Source organism: Heloderma suspectum, chromosome 7 (genome assembly GCF_057233095.1).
Source record: "Heloderma suspectum isolate Gila_16-S chromosome 7, 16-S_ref, whole genome shotgun sequence".
Classification (NCBI taxonomy): Eukaryota; Metazoa; Chordata; class Lepidosauria; order Squamata; family Helodermatidae; genus Heloderma; species Heloderma suspectum.
This window is the reverse complement of record NC_139464.1, coordinates 67,690,414-67,715,803: the sequence shown is the minus strand read 5'-3', so window position 1 is coordinate 67,715,803 and position 25,390 is coordinate 67,690,414. Positions and strand designations below refer to the sequence as shown.

Below are 25,390 nucleotides of genomic sequence, written 5' to 3'. Positions count from 1 at the left end.
ATACTGTCAGACCAGTGCTAGTTGACTAGAGTGTACTGGATGTGACTTTCCAAAGTCTTGGGTAGAGCCCTCCATATTCTTTGAACCAGAGATTGGACCTGCGACCTTCTGAGTGTAATTCAATGTTTTCTTCGTCAGGAATTGGCAGGTGAAGAGGAACTATTGAAAATTAAGAATTGAATGCAGTGTGTGCTGACATTATGCTATGTACACTTACTCTCAGAAGTACTGTTGATATTTTCCAGTGCTGTGCATTGCATACTGGTTTAAACCTAAGAAGCAAAATTATTATTTTTCTTCCTCTTCAGATGCGACTGTTCATACAAATGGAGAGAGCAAGTGGTCCTTCCTGTTTAGTTTAACAGATTTGAAGTCTATTAAGCAAAACAAAGAAGGAATGGGATGGTCCTATTTGGTGTTCTGTTTAAAGGATGATGTTGTCCTCCCAGCTCTTCACTTCCATCATGGAGACAGCAGCTTATTGATTCAGTCACTGAAAAAATATGTGGTTCTCTGTGAGTAAGTATTCTTAGTGAAGATTTCTGAAGAAAAAAATCAATCTACTTCTGTTGTTTGCATAGTCAGTATAACAACCACAAGAAGTTGAATAACTTTTTAAAAAACCGGCAAGTAATTAAATTCTTGCCAGTTCTATTAATACTTAACATCAGTAGGCTCGATAATTCACACGTTTGTTGTAATTTTAGAACACTAAATTTAGTTATCAAGTACGGCTTTACAAAGAACCTGCGGTCTTTTGTAATGTTACTGCAGGATGCTATTTAATTGACGTATGGTGCAGAAATTAAAGATGAGAGAGATTTCTCTGAAGAACACTTACATTGGGCCAGTTCACACAATCAAACATGCCATGTTGGCTTAAATCAGCCGCAGCAGCTTGTTTTAAACCCTCCAATAGGCCATGGTTTATTTGAGGGTTGTATCCCCCTCAAACAAGCCGTGCTGCGTGAGTTCAGACAACACAACAAGCTGCACCTGGATGGGTAATTAGGGAAATGGTGCCTGGCATGCACAGGAAATTAAAACAAGCTTGTTTGATCATGTGAACTGGGTCATTGATTTGCTTGGACCATTCATGTGTCGATGATCTCCGCTGATACTCATGGTATAGCAAGAAGGATAACAGTGACCATGGGAGAAAGGAATGCTAGAGTAAGAATCTCTTATGCTACTAAATTCTCCTGCCCCTACTAGCTATCTACAGCAGTGAGTGCAGATGCTGAATAGAGAATCCCAGCCAAGTTTGGGGTATTTTTCAAACTATAGCTATAGCTGATAGGAAAGCTGGAAGGCAACAGCACTTCTCTGCCCTCCCAAGAACGGCAGTTCAGTTGGGGGGCTCTTCTTGAGATGACAGTGGTCAAGCTTTTGTAAACAAAATATCCTTATTCTGACAAATGTATATAGGGATACAGAGGCCACTCCATATCTATAGCTGTATGAAGAGCCTTGTATCTGGACTAAAGGCCTAGCTGGTTCTGAACACAACTAGGCCTTCAAGGACTGTTGTCCCCTGGGTCTGTCTCCGGCACACCCTTTTCCTGATTTCATAGCCTCTTCAAAGATTTTCCTCTAGTGATCCTCATCTTGGATCAAAATAGGTAATCCAGATAACAAGAATGATTTCATCTAGATACTGGGGTATGTCTGTCTAAAATTATTTATTTCTAGGCTGCTTTTAAGGGTGGGACTCTTAGAAATAGAAGACTGAGCTACGGCACGCGCTAAAACTAAGGTTACCGTAGTCCCTGGTCAAAGACCCGATGATCAGTGGCGAGGAGGGGGTTTCTGAAGTAGACTGAACAAATATTAACAAAGAGTAGCATTGCCGACAACATTTGTTTGCATCCCATATCTAGTTCTGACCATGATTGAGTGTCTTTGAACTACTTGTAAAAATGTACTCTTGAGCGAGTAGGCGTTTTCTAGTTAGGACCCATTCTATTAGCTTTTAATAGTTTTCTAGTTACTAGTACCAAATTAGTAGTTTGAAGTAGATGAGAGAGAATTTTTAAAAATAATTTATTTTGAAAAACTGAATTAAGTTTAATTATATTGGCGCAGTCCATATTTCCATGGTAACAGTATTGTAAATAACTGCTCCAAGCAAGTTAAGTAATGCTCATTTATTGTGGATATTGCCCAAGGCAAGTTTAATTAAAATGGAGCTATCTTAAGGAGTCTTATTTCAAATCTGGTGGGTTAGCTAAGTATGACACAGCATGAACCGTTGCTTCTTGCACTGTATTAGCCCCCATTCTGGTTTATTAACAGCCATGTCATCGGGACTGATTATATAGCCTCTTCAGACTTCAAGATGCAATCTCTTGTTGAATTTCATATCCTCTGGCACAGATGATGCATCCTCTCATGCTAGTATTGGAAAGCGATAGCATTTATTAAAAGTCTTATCTAGAGCTTTAATAATAGGCAGTAGGTGTTCCAGGTAACAATGCATAAAAGTAATCGTGTTTTTGTTTCAGAAACTAGTAATAGTGAATTCGGTCAACTAATTTCCTGAATAGGGTTGATAATCAAATACTTTTAACTTTCTAGCTAGTGTTATATTGTGCGTGCGTGTATGTGTGTATACATACACATGTATACAACTTAAACTGTTGCACAAAGAATTCAGCCAGTATGGTGTTGTGGCAAGAGTGTTGGACTAGGAGCTGGGAGATCCGGGTTCTAGTCCCCACTCGGCCATGGAAGCTCACTGGGTGACTTTGGGCCAGTCACAGACTCTCAGCCCAACCCACCTCACAGGGTTGTTGTTGTGAGGATAAAATGGAGAGGAGGAGGTTAATGTAAGCCACCTTGGGTTCCTTGCAAGAGGAAAAAAGGTGGGGTATAAATGCAATAAATAAAATAAAATAAAATTTCTCAAATGTAATGGCTGTATTGTTGGATTGCCCAAAAATGTTTTTTGTTCTTGTCCTCAGATCTCCACAGGATAAAAGGATTCTTGTGAACTGTCAGAGTATTCCACAGTCCTTTGAAAATCTCCTTGATGAACCAACATATGGTCTAATACAGGTCTGTGTGATCTAGTATTTGTTGTACTTTTTAAGTTTATGATTCGGGATATTAAAACGCCTATTTCTTGAAAGCAATTAACACTGTTGGCAGATGTGCATGTATATGTGTGTGTGTGTGTATGTATGTATATCTATATATCTATATATCTTCTGTATAACATGAAATATTTACAGCTTTACAATTACTTTGTGGTGGCTGTAATTTTGTTGAATCAGGGTGGGTATTTTCCAAGTAATAAAAGTCATGTACATTATCACTCCCTTGCACAACTTTTCATCACTACTTCTGGATCTTCCCTGTAGAATGTTGTAGGGTTCCATCCTGTGCACATTCACCCCTCCCTGTGTTCAGTGCAGTGGTGAAGGCAGTGGATGAAATCATGCAAAGATCAGGCGTTATTTCTCTTTCCAGTCATACCAAGGCTTCTGTGGTCTAGGTCTCAATGAAGGGCCTGATTTCAGATGAGCAAGCTGAAAATTAATCTGGAAAAAAAAACAAGGTAATGAAAATGGGCATGTATCCATGTCACTGGGGTTCAACCTCCCCAAGGCATTAAAGTGCACAGACCTGGAGTATTCCTCTTCTGCTGCAATTCTTCCAGCCCCATCTGGTGACAGAAGCTGTAATCCATTCTATTGGAGTTGTATTTTACAGATTTCTATTGCCCAGGGGTGAAGAACCTTTTTCAGCTTGAGGGCCAGATTGCCACCTGGGAAACCTCTCGGGGCCACATGCCAGCAGTGGGGGTGGCCAGGAACCAGAGTGGGCATGACCACGACTCTCTCTTTCTCTCTTTCCAGACCCACTTTCTCAGCTGATTCATGCGGATCAGTTGAGAAGGCAGGAGGCCATTTTCATCCCCATCGTGGTGCACTGGGCAGGGAGGTTTAAACCTCCCCGCCCAGGTTGCCACAATAGGAAAAACTCTTGTCTCCACTCAACTGCTGATCAGCAATAACAGCTTTTCCCTTCTCTTTTCCGTACTGAGGGGATAGTCTTTTGGGCACAACTTACATCAGTTATAACTCACATGATCAACACTTTTAAATTCTTCTAAATGTTTAAAAATTTACATGAGCCATTCTTTAAAATTTACTCTCATCCTGTTCTCAGAAATTGAAAAAGGATCCTTACACAGCAACAATGGGAAGACTTTCTAAAGTGACCAACTATATTTTTGATAGTTTACGAGGAAGTGATTTGACAGCTCAGCAACGGCCTCCATCAGAAATGGCAGACTTCATTAGTGATGCTATTCCAGGACTAAAAATAAATCAACAAGAAGAACCAGGATTTGAAGTCATTACACGAGTGAGTGTTGGCTCTTTTAAGTTCTTGGAAATTTAGATAACAAGACGTTCATCTGTGGGTGGTTTTAAAATTAGTGCCTTAGCAATAATGTAACAGCTTTCTGGTGCATATTTTAGATTGATCTAGGAAAGCGACCTGAAGTTCACAGAAGGCAACCAGTGTCAGTTGAAGAATGGACTAAGACCATGGATTCTGAAGGAAGAATCTTAAATGTTGACTCTATGAAGCAAATGATATTCAGAGGGGTAATATCTTAGAATTCTCTTTAAAAAGTTGTGTTTGATTTCTTATTGTTTGGATTGTGGCTAGCCAACAAACGTGCAAGTTTGGTCATCCCTCCAGAACTTTGGATAAAATTAAAAATCATGCAGGTAGCAGTTCTATGGCTTAATATAAACAATGTAAGGGTATTTTTGAGCCCATTTATTCTGGGCTCAATGTCACCATGAGTCAGGTTCAGGTAATTGTGCCATTTCTAGTGACAACTAGGTAATGCAGTGATATTGCAAATTGCTTGAGTGCCTGATACTGAATCAGTTGTTGCATGTGGGGGTCTAGGAATAGCTGCCCCTCAGCTGAACATTGTAGAGAAAAACATGCAGCAAATAAAAAATGAACTCTGCAGTCCTTTAGAAGAGAAATTAGTAGAATGTGCCAGCCTTAATACAAGGTTTAAGTGAAGTCCAACAAGGCTTTAAGCCTACTCCTTAATCCATAACCATTTATGGAAAAGAGCTGTCTTGAGGAGGAAATTTGCAAAGTATACTGGATATGAACAAAGTGTAGGTTAGGAGAATTCCCGAGAAAGTTTGAGTAGAAACATAGGAAGCTGCCTTATACCGAGTCAGACCATTGGTCTGTCTATCCCATTCTTGATGCTGACTAGCAGTGGCTCTCCAGAATTTCAGGCAGGAGCTTTTCCAGCCCTACCTGGAGATGCTGGTGATTGAACCTGGGATCTTCTGAATGCGCTCTACCACTGAGAGGCCCCTCCTCTATTGCGCCACTAGCTTGTAACAGTAAGCTGCACAATACCACTTGGATGCTTGTATTAATCTTGTTTCTTTTAGATGGCCCTAGGCAAAGGCAAATATAACTTCTTTTGGTACTGACTTAGATTCCTGTATCGAGCAGAGGGTTGGACTTGGTGGTCTTATAGGCCCCTTCCAACCCTACTATTTTATGATTCTTGGTGACAGTTATTTGTAGAATTAAGATTTGGTTTCTCCGTAAACATAGTGATTTTAATTAAACCTGAAAAGCATACTGTAGTTTATTTTTAAATAAACTGTTGCTCTGAATTATCATTGTTATTATTTTTATAGTAGATAAACTAAACTTAGAAAAGACTTGTCACTTCCAAAAGACTTGCAGTCTAAGTATTGATAAGTTATGAGAGGGAACATGGAAGGGGGGCTAGAAAGGAAGACAGTATGGAAAATCTGTAAGTTACGAAGCTCAAAAGTATATAAACTTTATTTAAAAAGTCAAAATATTAAGGTAGGAAAAGTCTATGTCTTAGTGAGTATTCTGAAGAGAAGTTGAAGAAACTAGGTAGCCTTGACAAAATCGAATCATCATCACTGCACAAGAGGTGACCAAAAGAAGTCCAACAACGAAAGCAAAAGAACAGTAGATAGCAATAAAGGAAGTTAAAGCTACCTACCATAAAACTACTCTATTCCTTTGATCCAAAAGTTGTTGTTGTTGTTGTTACTTAAAAAGTGCCAGATGTTTCTTTTATTTATTATGTTCTCTTTACTTTAGGGGCTTTGTCATGCTTTGAGGAAGGAGGTGTGGAAATTTCTTTTGGGTTATTATTCTTGGCACAGTACTAGGGAAGAGAGAACAAACGTGCAGAAAAGGAAAACGTAAGTGCAGGCACTTTAGTGTTGTAAAGTATGTGTAAGCAACTTTTAAATTACCAATATTTGTCATGATATGGAGTAGACTTGGTGTATTTGCAAGACAACTGTTTAATGTCATCGCCACTAGATGGTTAGCTTATATCAGACTTTCTTAAAGGCTAATACAGGCTGAACAATAAGCGTACATTACAGCTGTGCCCGTACAAGGGGATCCTTCCTTGTCTGCCCCCTGCTCCAGCTAAACAGACCACAGGACATCTTACAGAAGGCTGTCCCATCTTACAGAAGGCTAATGTGTCCTGTATACCCACGTGTCCTATCTCCCTTGAGCTCAGTCTGCATGTTATTTTTGCTCAAAGTACCAAGTAGCTGTTGATTATATTATATATTATATACTCATTATATAATTATAATATATTATATTATATAAAGCAGCATATTTTTGCTGCTCAAGTTTTAAATATAATCTTATCATATTAATATGATATTAATAAGGTAAGACTCCTAATTAATTTTTTTTCCTTCAGAGATGAGTATTTCAGGATGAAGCTTCAGTGGAAATCTGTCAGTGAAGAACAAGAAAAAAGAAACTATCGACTGAGGGACTACAGAAGTCTTATAGGTAATCTTAAGAAGCATAGAAAGCAAAATATGCATTGTTGATAAACTTTAAAATATTCAACATTGAGTTGATGTGATCACTGCCTAGAATAATCTACCTGTTGTGTTCCTTAAAGGCTGTTTCTTTAATCATGTTATGACCTATCTGGTTCATTGTGTCAGAGTCAGTACTTTCTTTCTCTTCCTCCACCTCCCTCTTTCATTGTGCCTAGAAGAGAAATACCATATTAATGGGTTTAATAATCCATACAAAAGAGCAAAATATTATAGTGGGCTTCCAACTCTGTTTATACATCTTCTTGTATTGTCATGACACGGTTATTTCAGTGTGCTTAAGTAAATTGTGCTTTTTTTGCTCTGGAATATTAAAACATTGTGGGCAAATCTGAGCAGCAGTGTGGGATGAGGCATCTAACCCTTTCTTGGCTTATTGCTTTTCTGCTCCAAAGCTGCTTCCCCCAGCTGATTTTCTCTCTGGGGTTTCAAACATATTTTGCTAACAGAGAGGCAAACTCACATTTGAAGTGAACTGACTTGGAGGTGTGATTTGGAGCTTAGAAATAGCCAGTGTCTTTGCTTTTGCAATTTAAATTATTCTAACACTGGACTCTGCTAAATGGGATTTTATTTTTAGCCTTTAAATACAATCAGAAATGGAATTAGTAACGTCAAAGTCGAATGTAGCTGGGACAATCAAAGTTTATTCTTTTTCTATGGCTTTTTAAATAAAAAAATCTGTTTTAATCAGGTGCTGGTAGTGTCAACTGTGTGGTGAATTGAAGCAACATAAAACTGTACCACATGTTGGAGACTGAGTAAAGAAACTAAGCTTGGCAGTGATTAAAGAAACATGACAAGATGGATTTTCCTAATAATGCCATCTCATGCTAAACCAAGCAATTAAAACTTCAACAGAATCCCTTTAATTTAGGCTTGATTGAATATCTGCTTTTCACCATTAAATTTAAGGCAACAACATATCTAGTAAATTTGAGTGACATTTTACGTTTAATATATCTGAAATAGACTCTAGTGTGTTTTAATTCAATGAAAATGTTTTACATTTTAATCATGAGGTTTCTATAAAACATGTGTAACATTTAGAAAGTGTTTGAAAATCTGCTTATAAGAAATCATCCTATTTGAGGCAGGAAGAATTTTTTTCCTTTAAATACTCTTAAAAGCTGCTTTAATGCATTTTAAATGACATCCTAGGAATTCACTTGTCTTACTAGACACTTCAAAGCTCAGTGTTTTTGAAATTGGAAACTTAAAGAGCATTCTGAATTTTTTAGATATAGGCTTAGCAGAAGCTGTTTTGAAAATGCATTAAATCTGTGTGCTATTTTTCAGAAAAAGATGTAAACAGAACAGACCGAACGAACAAGTTTTATGAAGGCCAAGATAATCCTGGGTTGATCTTACTTCATGACATTTTGATGACCTATTGTATGTATGACTTTGACTTGGGTAAGTAGGTCTCTTTTTATGTCTATAGTTACTTCTTGAAATTAGTCTTCAGCAAAGGCCTGATATATTCAGTCTTAAAAGTATTGCATTTTGAAATCCTGTAGTTCAACTTACCTGTACTTGATAAATTAATTTTTGTATATCTTAAGGTAACTGTTGGGGACAAGTGAGACTTGCAACAAAACCAAAGAGCAGTGCTTGAAATGTTGCTGAGGCCTCTCAAGGGAAGGGATTCAGGAGGGGTGGGGAGGATATCACCGCCCCCCAAGCCTCCTTCTGCTGTGCTATACAGTGTTAGAGGTACTGGACTAGATTTGGTCTGATCCAGCATGCCTTTTCTTAAATTATGTTCTTATTAGGCTTCATTGAGATGTTAAACCTATGTCTGGGCTGTACCACTTCAGACTACCAGGGGCGGGCTCATGATTAAATTCTCCTCAAGTTTATATCTAACTATTTATAGATGGATATATAGAGAAAAATAAAAATGGCTCCACATAGAAAACTGGCACATCTTGAGAAGGATCACAGCCTATCCTTCTTTCTGGTATGTGAGTTTTCTATATTTATTGTCATTAGTGTACAGTATAGAAATGCTTATGTGTGAAGACAGACTGTCATGTGAGCTCAGTAGTAGTACCATTCAGACATAGGTTTATTATCTCAGTGAAAAGTAAGCTAAACTTTCTTGTGATTCTGTGCCTTTCTTGCCACAATGTTATTTGTGTGCCTTCTGTCCCATTCTCCTTGCTGCTGTTGTTTAAAGCTCTTGGATCTATGGTGTGACCACACTTGGGATACCATGTACAGCTCCCGTCACTGCACCTCACACAGAATATTGTAGACCAGAAAAAGGGCAGCCAAAATAAAAGGGTTGAAGCAACTCTGCTATGAGGAGTTTTTTTATCTACTAAAATGCTAAGAATCAAAGGTGCTGATCCTCTGAGTCTTAAAGAAGGGAGATACATTAATTCCTCTTACAGAGTAGTAACTTCTGCCGTCATATGTTTGAGAGTGTCTGTCTTTTCCATGCTTTTAAAAACATGGAAGCAAATTTCACTGAAACAGTAGTACTTCGTTTCATCTAAATGTGCAGACCTGTTGCAGGAGGGCATTCTATAGTCTAGGATGCCTCATTTGTCAGTTGAAATCAGAACCAAACAGACTTCAGAGGCATGGCTCTGCTCACTGACATGATCCGGGCCACACTGTTCCCAGTGGGGGTCATCTGGTCCCCCACAGTAAAAGTTCTTCACCCCTGCTTATGGTTTGATCTTAAATACAGAACTTGGCACCTCAGGAAGGGAGAGACGAAACCATAATCTTTTAAAGATTTCAGGTGAAGTTTCCAATTGTCCTATTAAACAGTTTCTCATTTCTTTTTATTTAAGGCTATGTTCAGGGAATGAGTGACTTACTTTCTCCTATTTTATACGTGATGGAGAATGAAGTGGATGCTTTTTGGTGCTTTGCATTGTACATGGATCAAATGGTAAATAGTTTCATTTTTTGTCTTATTGTCATTTTAAGTTGCAGTTTGTGTACATTTCTTACTTTACTGTCTCTGTTTAACGTTAAATTTGGTAAGCAATTTTTGTACTATTTCTTATATAGAGTATAGGAAGATACCCAAACAGAAAATTTATGTTTAATAATTTCGAAGGTAACTGAAGAAGGCAGCATTGAGGATATTCTAAACTTTACCCATGTAGTCACAGTGTAAGGTGTCTTCTAAAGTAGGTTGCACACATAATTAAAACAGGAGCTGTGTGTTCTTGTGTGTCGGGAAGTTTTCATCTATTGTTCAGCAAGCTGTATCTGCTGGTACTTTCAAAGTGTACCATCTTTTGGTATTTCCCATTCCAGCTGGTCATTATAAGAACTATTTAACTTTAAGAATAGGTGCCTGGGTTTGCTTTTTTCCTCTTGCATCCTCTTTTTCCTTTCATGTTGTGTCATTTAAATTGCAAGTCTGTGGGCAAGGACTCTTGTTTTTATTGAATGTAGGTAAGCCATACATTCTGGGAGCCTGTTTCTCTGAAGAGTGGGGCAAAAGGGCTTCTAAATAAGTAAACAAAATGCCAGTTTAAGAACAATCTTGCCAGTGTGAACTTCCTTGGTTCTTAAATGATCACCTGGCAGCAGGACGGCCCAGGGCATAGCGATGCCCTGAAATATGTGTTAATGAGGAAGATGTTGGCCTACTAGGAATGGCTGGGCAAATTGTAGCTTTACCGGTGTAAAGTTGTTGTGTTCTGTGGGGAGCCCCCCTGCTTTCCACATGCTGAAGAGGGTGGATCGTGGGCAGAACACTTCATCTGGGTGCCCATGTTTTATTCCATTATACCTTAAAGCCAGCAATTCAGCACCTATAAGTGTGTGGAACTATATGCACTCCACTGCTGTGTTGAAAATGACATACAATGTTTGGTGTGTATACAATACTCTGATTTCTGTATTCTACCCACTGGCAGTCTTTCAACTCCCTTATTTGAGAGGCAACTATCGTGTGCTTGGATGGACACAGATATGCCCAGTTCAGAGAACACACACAAATGCATACATAAGGACCAATATCCTATCTCACGTAGAGAAATGTGAGAATCGGTCTTACCTGTGTAACTTTAAAAACTATCTGTACAGTTCTTGTTTAAAATGCCTTTAAAATATTTCTAAGAACAGCTGCACTTTTTCATTAAATACACATAGGACATATACTGTAAATAGTTTAGAAGCAGATAAATCAAGTCATACAGGAGTCACTGCTTAAATATAATTTAGGAAGATACAGTATAGATAACACTGAGCATAGTGCTCAGACTTCCATATTATTACTACTATTATTTTGCTTCAAGTTTCTACTAGATTAAAGTTAGCAGATCAACCATTGGAGTCAAAAATTACATTTATGATTAGTTTTGTCTCTATATAACTGTTTTGACTGAAGACTGATCTTAGCACTCATGTAGAATATAACTATTTGATAAACTTGTTTCCCATTAAGCACCAGAATTTTGAAGAGCAAATGCAGGGTATGAAGACACAACTAATTCAACTTAGTACTTTACTACGCTTGCTAGATAGTGGATTTTGCAGTTATTTGGGTATGTATACTGTCTCAAAACACCACTGTTCTTATTGGCGTGTTCAGATATTCTAGACAATTCTTTAAAATGCCTTTCCTGCACTAATTACTTTCTCATTTATATAAGATACAACTTCTATCTAACCTGTCAGATAATTTTTCCTCTTAGTCCCAGAGTTGTTTAGGTAGCAATGGTTAGACTCCTGTATTGATTTGACAATGAATGTTCAAAGAGAGGATAGACAATATTTATGAATAATTATGTTTGTCGTCGTCGTCATCCCCCGCCCCCATTCTAGACCAAGCTAAATGACATCTTCAGTAGATAATTCCAGTCATTTTGATGACTGAAATTCACAACCAGCTTTTCTATCAAGGATTTATGTGTATTTCTTTTATTTCTTTAGAATCTCAGGATTCAGGGTACCTGTATTTTTGCTTCCGGTGGCTTCTAATAAGATTTAAAAGAGAATTTAGCTTTCCAGATATTCTTCGCTTATGGGAGGTAATAAAATAGTTTTTACTTTAGCATCTAACTTTGTTACGTTTTCTTAAATGCTGGAGATGTTATGATCAAGGAGAATAAAGGAGTTAAACTCTATAATATTAAGGGAAATGCATAATAGTGGCATCTATCTGAAGGACAGAAGCTGGCAAAACTGCCTTCTGGGGCCAACTTTTTGCCAAGTGGGGTCATGGAGGTAGGAGTGGTGGGGCTTCAGTACTTGACCTTGGGACTGGTACCTTGCTGTGCATGCCACCCATTCATCTAAATCCTTGGCCAGTCGGCTCCTGACTTTCTGTGCGTGTGAAGACCAGCGTGGAGACTACTCTCTGTTCCTGGGCCACTTAAAATCATAGAAGTAGAGGGGCCTTGTAGGCCATCAGGTCCAACCCCCTGGTTAATATAAGAAATCCAGAACTAAAGCATCTCTAAGAGATGGCTGTCTAGCCTCTGCTTGAAGACCTCCATTCCTGAATTTCTTTTACCATTACATTTCTCCTTAAATCTACCTTCCTTTACTTCAGCTCATTAGATCTAGTTGTACCATTTTGGGGTAGCAGGGAACAAGTCTTTTTTCTTTCTATGAGACAGCCTTTCAGGCATTTGAAGAATGCAGTCACAACCCACCTCAGTCTTCTCTCCTGCAGGCTGAACATACCCAGTTCCTTCAACCTTTCCTCATAGCACTTGTTTTGCATGCCCCTGACCATCTTCATTGCCCTCCTCTGAACCCATTCCAATTTGTCTCCGTCATATTTAAAGTACAGTGCCCAGAACTTCAGATGAAGTCTGACCAGTGTGGAATAAAGTGGAACAATTACTTCCTATGACTTGAAAACTATGGCTCTCTTAATGCAGCCTAAATGCATTAGCCTTTTTTGGAGCAGCAGCACACTGCTCAGTCACCTTCAGCTTGTGATGGACTGAGATCCTTTTCACATCTACCATTGTCAAGCCTGCTATCTCCCATCCTGCATCTGGATATTTGATTCCCCCCTCTCCCCAATGCAGAACTTTGCACTGGTCACTGAATTTCATTTTCTGTTTCAGCCCAGTTTCCCATTTTGTCAAAATCAGACTTTGTTCCTAGCTTCTGAAGTGTTACCTGTTCTTTCCTGTTTGGTGCCCTCTGCAAATTTGATAAGGATTCCCAGCATTCCTTCATCAACATTTTTATCAATGATTTAGAACAGTACCAAGTTCAAGACATATCCCTGCAGCACCTCCAGTTTGAGCCGTTGATGAGCATTCTTTGGCTATGGTTTTCCAACCCACTGTGAATCCACCTGAAGATAAGGTGATTGTAGGTAGACAGAGATGGTTCACATAATCTACCATCATACCATCCTTGTTCCCTACACTTGGGCAGCCAAATTTACGGAACCCATAGCTAATAAAGTTGTGGTTTTAAACCTAACTCTGAGTTGGTTCCCATTCATTCTGTCTCTCTCCCACCCACCCACCCACCCACCCCTGCCCCCATTTTACACTGCAAGTACAAAAGTAACATTCTCCTTGCTTAGATATGATTGGGCAAGCCACACAAAATTACTGTTGCCAATTTCATGGAAAATCAGCTTTTCTTAACTAAAGTTGGTGATGGAGTCCTTCCTCTACTAAAGAAAATGGACTAAGTTGCCCTTCGCTTGTCTTCTTCTTTTTGTCGCTTACTGTCAGCAACACACTGATCTACCTCCCCCATACCAGCTGGTGGCTTCAGTCAACCAGTGGTCAATACTATCAGTCACTATAGCAAGATTTTTGTATTTCCTTCTCTTTTTCTGTTCCCAGGGTGGAGAACACATACTTGCTGCAGTTTTAAGAGTCCTGAAAAGGTTGCTTTTCCTGATTAACTCTATTTTGTTAGCCATTTACTCCACTATGCTTTCAAGACTAGTGGTTGAAAATCAGGACCAGAAAACAATCATGATCCCACATAAGGATGCCAAGGACCTGCCAGTAATATCTGATATCCATTGTGGATGGCAGATGCTTTCAGGACATAGCTCTACCATTTGGCTTGTCAGGGTCTCCAGAAAACTCTGCACCAAGGAATTAATTATAGAAACAAAAATACAATACCTTGCTTATGAACTATGTAGATAAAGGTTTAATTAGAGCTACAAACACTGAAACATTTATAACCTTTAATGAAATCTATAATGAAAAGTTGGCAAACTATTTTTCCCCACTGATATAATTAAGCTTCCAGAAAAATGAGCATTATTTGTAGACCTTGGGAATTATAGATATAGTCAGTTTTAAATTGTGGAAAGATACAGAAGTTGAATGATGCTTCAGACTGAAATTTCCAAGCATTTAAAAATAGCATGGAAGCATTTATTTGTAATGCTGTAGAGTACAACTTTAGCCTTGTGATACGTTCCATGGGGTTTTCTTGGCAAGAATACTGGAGTGGGTTGCCATTTCCTTCTCCAGTGGACCACATTTTGTCAGAACTCTCTGCCATGACCTGTCCGTCTTGGGTGGCCCTGCACGGCATAGCTTATGGCTTCACTGAGTTACGCAAGCCCCTTCGCCACAACAAGGCAGTGATCCATGAAGGAAGGGAAGCGAAAAGCAAGGGAGAAAGGGGAAGATATACCCAACTGAATGCAGAATTCCAGAGAATAGCAAGGAGAGACAAGAAGGCCTTCTTAAATGAACAATGCACAGAAATCGAGGAAAACAACAGAATGGGAAAGACTAGAGATCTCTTCAAGAAAATTGGAGATCTCAAGGGAACGTTTTGTGCAAAGACGGGCATGATAAAGGACAAAGAAGGCAGGGACCTAACAGAAGCAGATGAGATTAAGAAGAGGTGGCAAGAATACACAGAAGAACTATACAGGAAAGATCTGAATGTCCCTGATAGCCATGATAGTGCGGTCACTGAACTTGAGCCGGACATCCTCGAGAGTGAAGTCAAGTGGGCCTTAGGAAGCATTAGTAACAACAAAGCTAGCGGAGATGACAGTATTCCAGCTGAGCTATTTAAAATCCTAAAAGATGATGCTGTTAAAGTGCTGCATTCAATATGCCAACAAATCTGGAACACTCAACGGTGGCCACAAGACTGGAAAAGGTCAGTTTACATTCCAATTCCAAAGAAGGGCAATGCCAAAGAGTGTTCAAACTACCGCACCATTGCGCTCATTTCACATGCCAGCAAGGTGATGCTCAAAATCCTACAAGCTAGGCTTCAGCAGTATGCGAACCGAGAACTACCGGAAGTACAAGCTGGGTTTTGAAGAGGCAGAGGAACTAGAGATCAAATCGCCAACATTCGCTGGATCATGGAGAAAGCAAGAGAATTCCAGAAAAACGTCTATTTCTGCTTCATTGACTACGCTAAAGCCTTTGATTGTGTGGATCACAACAAACTGTGGCAAATTCTTAAAGTGATGGGAGTACCAGACCACCTTACCTGTCTCCTGAGAAACCTGTACGAGGGTCAAGAAGCAACAGTAAGAACCAGACATGGAACAACCGATTGGTTCAAAATTGGGAAAGGAGTACGACAAGGCTGCATATTGTCACCCTGCTTATTTAACTTATATGCAGAGTACATCATGAGAAATGCCGGGTTGGATGAATCAGAGGTCGGAATTAAGATTGCCGGGAGAATGATCAACAACCTCCGATATGCAGACGATACCACCCTAATGGCAGAAAGCGAAGAGGATCTCAAGAGCCTCTTGTTGAGGGTGAAAGAGGAGAGTGCAAAAGCTGGTTTGAAACTCAACATTAAAAAAACGAAGATCATGGCATCTGGCCCCATCACGTCCTGGCATATAGAAGGGGAAGAAATGGAAGCAGTGACAGATTTTACTTTCTTGGGCTCCAAGATCACCGCAGACGGTGACTGTAGCCATGAAATTAAAAGACGCTTGCTCCTTGGGAGGAAAGCTATGGCCAACCTAGACAGCATAGTAAGAAGCAGAGACATCACCTTGCTGACAAAGGTCCGTCTAATCAAAGCTATGGTTTTCCCAGTAGTAATGTATGGCTGTGAGAGCTGGACTATAAGAAAGGCTGAGCGCCGAAGAATTGATGCTTTCGAACTGTGGTGCTGGAGAAGACTCTTACGAGTCCCCTGGACTGCAAGGAGGTCAAATCAGTCCATCCTAAAGGAAATCAACCCTGAGTGCTCATTGGAAGGACAGATAATGAAGCTGAAGCTCCAATATTTTGGCCACCTAATGCGAAGAGAAAACTCCCTGGAAAAGACCCTGATGCTGGGAAAGACTGAAGGCAAAAGGAGAAGGGGACGGCAGAGGATGAGATGGCTAGATAGCATCACGGATGCAATGAATATGAACTTGAGCACGCTCCGGGAGAGAGCGCAGGACAGGAAGGCCTGGCGTGCTATGGTCCATGGGGTCACGAAGAGTTGGACACGACTGAACGACTGAACAACAACAAGAGTACAACTTTAAAAGATGACCTAATGCAGCTTTGCATAAGAGCATCAAGCAGTCCTGTTCAGAAGCCCATGGTTTCTATTTTTTAGGTTCAAGAAGACAACCCAGACAATAAGGGTCTTGGACACAAGAAATAGATTTGATCTATCACCACTAAATAATATGAAGAAACTAGAAAGTATTATGGTAAACAATAAATATGTAGAGAATCAATATATCTAAGCTACAGACAGCTTATATTTTAATATCATAAAAGAAAGGGGGCGTTTCGGTGGGCAGGCAGAGGAAGAGACTGGAGAGGCCAGGATATGAGTTATCCTGAGCCTCCTCCAGCCTCTTCCCTCCCCCTCTGAAGCACCCTTGCTAGATGGGTTGAAAAGCCAGAGGCAAATCACCTCTGTCGGTCCTCCTGCCCTTCTAGGGCCGTGGAAACTCAGAAGCCTCTGAGTTTGGGGGCTTTTGAGTGACGAGGGCACAGTCAATAGGATTGTGCCCTAAAACTCTACTATTATTTTTCAGTACCTGTCTTACACTTCAGGTAAAAGGTCCATGTTCTTGATTCATTAGCAGCTTTAATATTTTACTAGGTGATGTGGACAGACTTGCCTTGTCAGAACTTCCATCTTCTTATCTGTTGTGCCATACTGGAATCTGAAAAGCAACAAATAATGGAGAAGCATTATGGGTTTAATGAAATACTCAAGGTATCTATTGTGTGTTAGTTTAAATCCAGATTATTCATTTTGTTTTTTTCCTGTGTTTCAAAATAAGTAATATTCCATTTCATAGTCATGTAAGAAGTGAGTTGGCATAACAAATGTTAGCACTCAGCCATTGTGATGAAAGATGCTTAACTTTGAGTTAGTAGATATCAGTAATATATTAACCGTTATCAAGTTAAGAGAAACTGTATTATGAAGCAGATTTTTCATATTGCTCTGTAAAACTGGTTGTTGCATTTTCAGAGCCAGTAAGCAGGCTTCTTGTTTGTTCAGAAGCAGCTTCATAAGTGTGCTGACCCAGGCAGAGGATTCTAGTTGAAATAGGAACTTCTAGCAGAGCTTAGCTTGAGGTCTCCACTCTGTGGTGTGGCAGAGGTCACCCACAGATCCAACAACCCCATTTCAACAAAAGGCTATCCCAGGATACTAAGAATGTCACAGGAAAATGGCAGTCACCTTTTAGACCTAAGGGCCAGTTTTACTCTTACAAGCTTCACTGTGTTGCCATACCCAGTGGTGAGAGGTGGCCACAGCTGAGCCTGGAGGATTGACCAGCCTAGGCTTGTCCTATCACAGAACAAATTCAAGCAGCTAGTATAATTTACATATCATATCTTGACCATATGCTAATTATGCAAATGTACTAATGAAGTTAGAATAACATTTAGTAGAAAATTCAAACACAAGGAACCAGAAGTCTCCAGCTCAGAAAGCTATGCATTTAGCAGAATGGCCTCCATCCTTTCATGCACTTCGTCATTCCTTTTATTCTCTTTTAGCATATCAATGAACTGTCTATGAAAATGGATGTAGAAGATGTGCTTTGCAAAGCAGAAGCCGTTTCTATGCAGATGATGAATTGCAAGGTAAAAGTTAAGCATATTTTTTGAGCATATCATGAAACTCATAAAAAGTTGAAATCTTCTCAGTCTATTCAGTCTCTGATGCCATTTTTTAGATTCCAAGTGGAGAGTTTGGTTGCACCTGCAGTTGAGGTGCTTCTGAAGAAGATAGTCTCACAATGGACATATGGTGCAGAGATATGGGGGCATCTGAACGTTTCCACTATAGAGGTAGTTCAAAACTCCTAGGAGATCTCAGCTAACTGTCCCCTGAGTAAAACCTGTGGCACTTTTAAGGGCAGAAGTAGGACTAATCTCTTCTGAAACTTGTGCTCATGTTGCACTGGCTTATATTGGTTGAAGCTGGTTTGTATAAGTGACTCCCGCCTGCCCAAAAAATGTTTTCAAGAACAACTGGAAATTCTGTCTCAGAAGTCCTGAGTAAACTTGGTTAGAATTATTTACATGCCAATCAGTCTTGAGGCGTTATCTACTCTTTCCCCATCAGAGTTAAACAGATGCTCAAAGAGAGAATTTATCTCTATTCTAAGCAGTGGTGTTTGCACTTAATTTCACAAATGTCTTACTCCAATTGGTACCCATTATATGAAACAAAATTTCGTTTGGAGAATTATTTTATAATCCTTACCACAACTCTTTTAAAAAAAATCATTTACAGTGCTTTACAACTCCACTGCTTTTAAAAAGGGAGATTTAAAAACATCCCAATCCATTAGCGACTCTGTATTTTTGAGCCTGGGGAGATTAAGGATATTTCTCATTATTTACTAAGATGTCTCTTATATGAGCATCCTAGGCAGAAGTTTCTTATCTGTATTATTCAATCCATGTCAAATAGACCGCCCCTCTCCTGGACCAGATGTGTACATTGCTTTTAGGCAAAGCTGTATTTGTTACCACCCAAGTAGCAAAATTAGCTTTGGCAGCTAAGAAAATATGAGCCACATTTCAAAAAACATAAGGACAAGGGATGACCTGAGTTCCTTTTATGCTGTATTTTTAACATCTAAATAGTTTATTGCAGAGAGGTTATGTAGTTATACATCTGATTGCTGAATGTGTTTGTATTTATATTGTGGTGACCTATGGCTTTAAGCAAACTTGTCCACCTTCAACTAAGGATATAATTATTGAAGTAATCCTTCAACGTATGATATACTTTGCTATGGTAAAGATTTGGCAGTTATGAAGAAGTGTTTAAGGGTCGCTGGATAGCTACCTGGAAGCTGCTCCCCTGTGGAAGCTACAAATGTCAATTTGTTCTCTTTTTTCTTACGGATTTAGTATCGGAAAGGGGTGCGAAATGCAGCAGTTGTAGCACTGTGCTGCAGTGCCTCTGCACAAGTTGAACTGTGGTGACTGTCAGTCTTCCTCACATTTTTTCACCTTAAGACCAGGGCGATGCGGGGGAGAACCATTGGCAATTGTCTGCATTCTTAAGGCCAGGATAGACACTGAAAGATTCAAGACAGTCAGCTGCCGTAGTGTAAGTTTGTTTCCTCTGTCAGGGAAATGCAGTATAATGGCATCTGGAGCATTGGATGCATTGGTTTGGAGCTGGTGCCCTCCAGATGTTTTGGACTACAATTCCAATCAGCCCCATCCAGCATGGCTAGTGGTCAGGGAATGAGAATTGGAGACCAAAACATTTGGCTGGTCTGGAGCAGAGGGTTGAGTGACCAATCTTTGAACACTTTTACCCCAACTTTCTCTTTACATAAGAGTGTATGTGCCAGGAGAGAGATGTATTTGGGAATTAGAGGAAAAAAGGGAGCTCTAAGAACAGCTGCTATAGTAGTGTGCCGTATTTTCCTGTACCTAGGGAACTGTAGCAGTAGTGGGTCTGTTCGCTGGCATATTTGCTGCTTGACTGCTTTCCTAGAGGTATTTGCTACTCATACCAGGCAAATGGCAGGTTACATGACTTGATTAGATCATGTGCTCTCTTGTACAGTCCATATTTGTGTACACTTCATCAAAATGTACTACTGTATTGGGAAGTCTGGATTCTTATTTAGTTTCAGCACATGAGATAAAATAAATCAGTAGGAACAACACCATCAAATGGTACTCTCACCCTTTGGATGAGATATGGATGAAATATGGAAGATTTCATATGAAGATATGGATGAAATTGAATACTTTGGTATTTGCATTTTCATCTAAAACATCTTCTAGTCATCCTAGAACTGCTTTTTTTGAAGGCAAAGAGTTTTTCCTTCCAGAATTAACAAAAGTCCTATTTTAGCACACACTTTATATTTACCTGTAAGTGCATTCAAGAACACATTTCTTGTGAATTTAGCGTGTTAATATTAAAGACCCACTACCACAGTAACAATAAAGCTACCAGTTTTTCTTATTTTTTTTCCATAGGAATTGCCTCAAGCAGTCTGTGAGGTCTTGGGATTGGAAAACAGTGCTGTAACAACACCAGATTCAGACACTGGAGAAGAGGAGATTCCTGGAGGGCTCAGTTGCCCTTCAACAGCATATCCAAATACCTCCCTGCCTGTTGCTGCTGCCAATGGAACAAACGAGAGCATTGAACAAGTGGCCCACCCGGTGCTGACAAACTGACACTTGCACAATTGTTTGGTTGTATTTTTGAAGAGACACTTTATTACAGCTGTTTTTGTTTCTTTTAAGCACTTGAGGTGGGTATTTAAAATTTTGTGTTGATTAAGCTTTAAAGTTTTGGAAAAGAGATCATGTACTGTAATACTCTTGCATCAAAGCTTTACAACATGAGCTAATTATTTTTGTAGATCCTTCTACCAAAATAGCCTTTTTGATTTTCAATAACATTCCTTAATACTTTTGTAGCCAAGTGGTTTTTTTCTCTCTTCAGTGAAATGGGCATCAGATGAATGTGAATGGCTTGGAAATAAATGCATCTGCATTGCTTTTACTTTGAAAAGTCTTGAGCATTGATGGTTCTTCAATATCATAAGCTTAAAAACTCTTCTATACTCTTTCCTAAGTGAAAACATGCAAACTTCATAAAAGTGCTTTGTAAATGAAAGGATTGTGTTCCTTCTCAAATGTTTACAGAAACACTTTCTAAGTATTTGTGGTGATTGAATGTAGATTTGCAGTGAAGATTTTAATTTGTGCTGTTCCCTGTTCCTGAGTTTCGTGTAATCCCAGGGGTGGTTGAACAGTACATTTTTACATTTTAACATCTCTTCACTTATACATATGTATGTATACATTAGATACATATTCAAACTTGTGAGTATTAAAGGAAATCTATTTTTGACTAAGCAAACTTGGCTGTTCATTCAGGCAATTTTGACCAAATTTTAATACATAGCTTCAATTCTGGCTATTTTTGAAAATCATTTCTCTAAATAAGGATAAATATGTATGGATATATTCAGTTTCTCCATCTGATGTAATTTTACAATGGTTTTCTTGCTCAATTAACTAATGTTTATCTTTGCTGAATAGTTTAGTAACTGGTTAATAAAAACCAACTTACACAGCCTTTATATTAGACTACATGATAAACTTCTAAAAAGCAGGTAAAAATAAAAGCAAAATACTAATCACCTTGGATGTATTTCCCCATTTAGTTCTGCAGACACTCTTACTGAGAGCACAGTTAGCACAGAATGGTCTTTTGGTGGATTGTGCCCATTGTCCTTAACAATAAATAACTTGCATATGAGAAGTATAAGCTTATACTATGCAATTTTTTGACTTTTTATAGTAATGTGGAATCTGACATAACTGATTCAGTGTATTTGTTTCTATTTGAGAACCATTGTACATACTATGAAATAAAATGCAAAGTTTACTTGAACTTAATTAAAACATACTTTAAAAACTTGTGTAGCTGTGAGGGGAAAAGGTTGCTAGGTTTCAGTGATCTGCATACAGATTTCCAGTATATAATGAAGAGCAACTTCTTCTGGCAAAATCATTTGGTTATGATAAGGTTGCTGTTGACAGATGGGAAAAATAATGGAAGTGGTTAAGTGTGCTTGTCTCATTGAAATCAATGGGACTGTGTCCACAACTAACTACAATTTCAGTGATTTTAAGTAAATTTGAGCACACAAAATGTGAACTTGGTAATATTTGAGTGCTGCTTCATGTCCCCTTTTCACAGCAGCATCCTAACCCATGTACTGGCAGAAAAAAAGTCAGTATTCTTTTTTCCAACATATTTGGGATGTGGGGGTAGCTGCAAATTTGGGAAGGAAATATATGGAATGGTACTTAACTACTTAAATTGAACCTGCTATCCCTAAAGGATTAATTTTCTCCCATATACATTCTGAAAAAGAACGTATAGTGAATAAAAAGCGAATATGTATATGGACTTCGTCACTTTCAGGTGATAAAAGCGAGTTGCTGCATTAATATGTAGGAACTGATGAAGCTTCCAGTTATGAACACATAAATCAGAAGGTGAAATCTCTGCAGTTCTTGGCTTTAATATCATCAGTGTGCTTATCTTTGATCAGTTAATAACAAAGAGCCCCATACGGCAAATGGCATGGATTCAAGGCCCAGCATCCCTAGGCTTTCATTTCCTGCTTACAGGAAATAATTTTTGAACTACTTTGCCCTTTTTGTTTTGTAGAGCTTTTGCATTATTGTGTTATACATGGCCTTAGGATTTAATAATTTTTCTAGTACAGTCTATTGGCTAAATGTTGGCAAGATTCCAAAATGAACATTGTTTTAGGTTTGAAAGCAATTTTATTAAGAACTTCACTCAGTGAATGTCCAGATGTTTTCATGCAAAATTACAGGTGGAAATTGGAAAAGGGGTCATATAGCATGACTTCAGTAGGTATACTTCTAAATTATAATTGATTTTCTTGGAAATAGGTTCCACTGAAACTACTGTAAGTTACTTTTGCAGAAGTATATTTGAAGCTCTGAGTACAACAGCAGTTCAGAAAGCCCCTTAAGGCATCTGCAGGAGCCTTTATACACGCAGTTCAGCTCCTAATTCTTTTATTTGTTTGTGGAAAATCCCCACCCCTTCCTCTATCAAAACAGTGTTCAGTACACCACTATGAAAACATAATTGCTCAATAGGAACATTAGAAGAGCAGTGCTGGATCAGACCAAGGATCTAGTCCAGCATTCTGTTCATACATACTACCTTCAGTACTAGGTAGGTAGAATATAGCCATCAGGGCTAGTAGCCATTGATAGCCTAATCCTCCATGAATTTGTCCAATCCCCTTTTAAAACCATCCATGCTGGTGGCCATCATTACATTTTGTGGAAGTGAATTCCATAGTTCAACAATGGAATAACAATAAAACATTGTGACAAGGATAGTAGCTGAATCAACCGGAGCACATAAAAACTAATGGTTTCACCTATTAACGTTTTAACCAGGTAAGAGGAAAGCCAGCCTAAATGAAATCTTGACTTGGCAGCTGAAGACGAGACAAGAGATGGGGCCAAATGAACATCTTAAGGAAGGGAGTGTCACACTTTAGGTGCAGCCACCAAGAAGGTGCTTTCATATATCCCAACCAGACCTGCAGTCTGGCAGAGATGAAGTCCCCATCAGATCTAAGGGAGTGGGTAAGATGGTATGGGAGGAGATGGTGCTTCAGGTAACCTGGGCCCAAGCTATTTGTTTCATTGTTTGTGCCTTTTCCTCCTGCAGTAACACTTACTAAATTTCTTTAAATGCCTCAAAGACAAAGTATCACTACATGTTGTACAAATTAAAAACTTGCTGTTACTTGGATAAAATAGGACTGCCTTATTTGCTGCCTTTTACAATAAGTACTGACCAACTTAAATGTTTTGATTCCACATGTACTATGTAATAAATGTATATAATGATATTTATAGAAGATGCAACATCTTTGCTTCACTATACATGGTGACCAGGGAGAGAGACACAGAATTCTTCTACTTGTGCTAGCAATGCCATTTAGGGACACAGCAGTATCCAATTCTACTGCTGTGCTCCTGCTCATTCTATTGCTCAAGCAGGACCCACCACTCACGCATAGAAAGCTTGTGGTTCAAAAAGCAACTCTGGAAACTGCTGACCTTCCGCATTCTCAAAATGAGCATTTCTGCTCATTTCTGGTTGCTTTTTTTAAGTGCTAGCTCTCCATTGCGCTACCGGTGGGACCTGCTGGTTGCAGCAAAAATTAAAAAGCCACCTTAAAAGCTTAACCTATTTATTCTGGCATAATTTACCATAATACATGCAATATCATCTTAAGCCAGTACTCTGTTTTGTTTTGTTTGTATGTTCATGGTATTTCAGAGACTTCTGGGTTGTTTAGTTTCAGTCTTCAGCATGAGGAAAAACTCCAGGAAACTTGAAGCTTGGACACTTTTCCCAAGAGAAGTTGACCAATGAATGATATATTCTTTGCTGGTTTTGGTACTCCTTCTCTGAGGATATTGCCGCTAATTAATAACCAATGCAGTGTCTAAGGGTTGGATCCAGATTCAGTTATATCTAGAGTAGGCTCATTTAAATCAATGGGACTTGAGTTAATCTTGACTAACTTAAGTCTTATTGATTTCAGTGGGTCCTCTCTGTTAGGTTAGAATCCAGATTTAATCAAAGTTTTAAATGCGACTAATTTTAACATTGCAAGAAAACTGTCGTTGATTGGGCTCTTATTAGATTTTTTTAGCTCTATGAAGTAGCTGAAAAAGCAAGAGCCATTTTGTGCAAAAAGTTGTGTACCATAACCACGCCGCAATTCTTTTGTCTACTGCTATCAGACTTTTACGTGGCCTAGTTCATTGAATATGTACGTCTAAGCCCTGTTTAAAAAAAAACAAAAAACCCTGCATGGCCAAGCCCCATGGTGTGTGGAACCAAGTCATCTGGGTGTGGCTAAAGAGTGTGTCCTGGATGCTAGGATGGAGAAACAATAAAAATCAGATTTTTTTAAATAGGAATTTTATGTTCCATCAAAAGTATTATATGGAAAGCATTTACTCAAAGTGCCTCATTCTCTCACGCACACACACTCACACACTTAATATAAATATCAAAGAAATTCTGCCACACCTTTATCTATTAGATTACATACAGTAGCTAATATTTTCATCGTCAGATGGCTTAACTGTATTCCACCAAGAAGTAAATGGCTGCTATTGGTCTAATAGTGACAGATGATCACCCTTGACATCTCCCCACATTCTTTTATAAAGTGCTGGTTTTCGCATTAAAGTATTCAAAGTATCACTTGAGGCAAGAACATGCTGAGCTTTAGAGGCAATGAAGACACAGCCTTGGTCTATAACATCAGTAAAACTTTAATCCCAGGGACCACATTAAATTTGACCAGTAAGTAGCTGAAGGAGGGTGGGGTAGAACATAGCTATGGATTGGATAAGGATACAACCGAAAAACAACAAATATGCTGTGAATAAATTTCTTCACTCCTTTTCTAAAATGTTAGGTACCTCTGGGAGCGATTGATCTGAATGATATGTCGCTTGCTT

General features: G+C 38.9%; 1 protein-coding gene across 1 annotated transcript in view; it reads left to right on the top strand.

The window, feature by feature from the left end:
- TBC1D15 (TBC1 domain family member 15) overlaps positions 1 to 23,760 on the top strand; it is a 39,372-nt gene extending 15,612 nt beyond the window's left edge. The window contains exons 5-17 of the mRNA XM_084810479.1: positions 309 to 519; positions 2,964 to 3,057; positions 4,174 to 4,371; positions 4,488 to 4,616; positions 6,139 to 6,242; positions 6,767 to 6,861; positions 8,214 to 8,330; positions 9,722 to 9,822; positions 11,335 to 11,434; positions 11,823 to 11,920; positions 16,932 to 17,048; positions 17,846 to 17,932; positions 20,306 to 23,760. Of these exons, the coding sequence (XP_084666605.1) occupies positions 309 to 519; positions 2,964 to 3,057; positions 4,174 to 4,371; positions 4,488 to 4,616; positions 6,139 to 6,242; positions 6,767 to 6,861; positions 8,214 to 8,330; positions 9,722 to 9,822; positions 11,335 to 11,434; positions 11,823 to 11,920; positions 16,932 to 17,048; positions 17,846 to 17,932; positions 20,306 to 20,509 (1,655 nt within the window). The 3' untranslated portion in view covers positions 20,510 to 23,760. The remainder of the gene's footprint in view (positions 1 to 308; positions 520 to 2,963; positions 3,058 to 4,173; positions 4,372 to 4,487; positions 4,617 to 6,138; positions 6,243 to 6,766; positions 6,862 to 8,213; positions 8,331 to 9,721; positions 9,823 to 11,334; positions 11,435 to 11,822; positions 11,921 to 16,931; positions 17,049 to 17,845; positions 17,933 to 20,305) is intronic.
- The last annotated feature ends 1,630 nt before the right edge of the window (positions 23,761 to 25,390 follow it).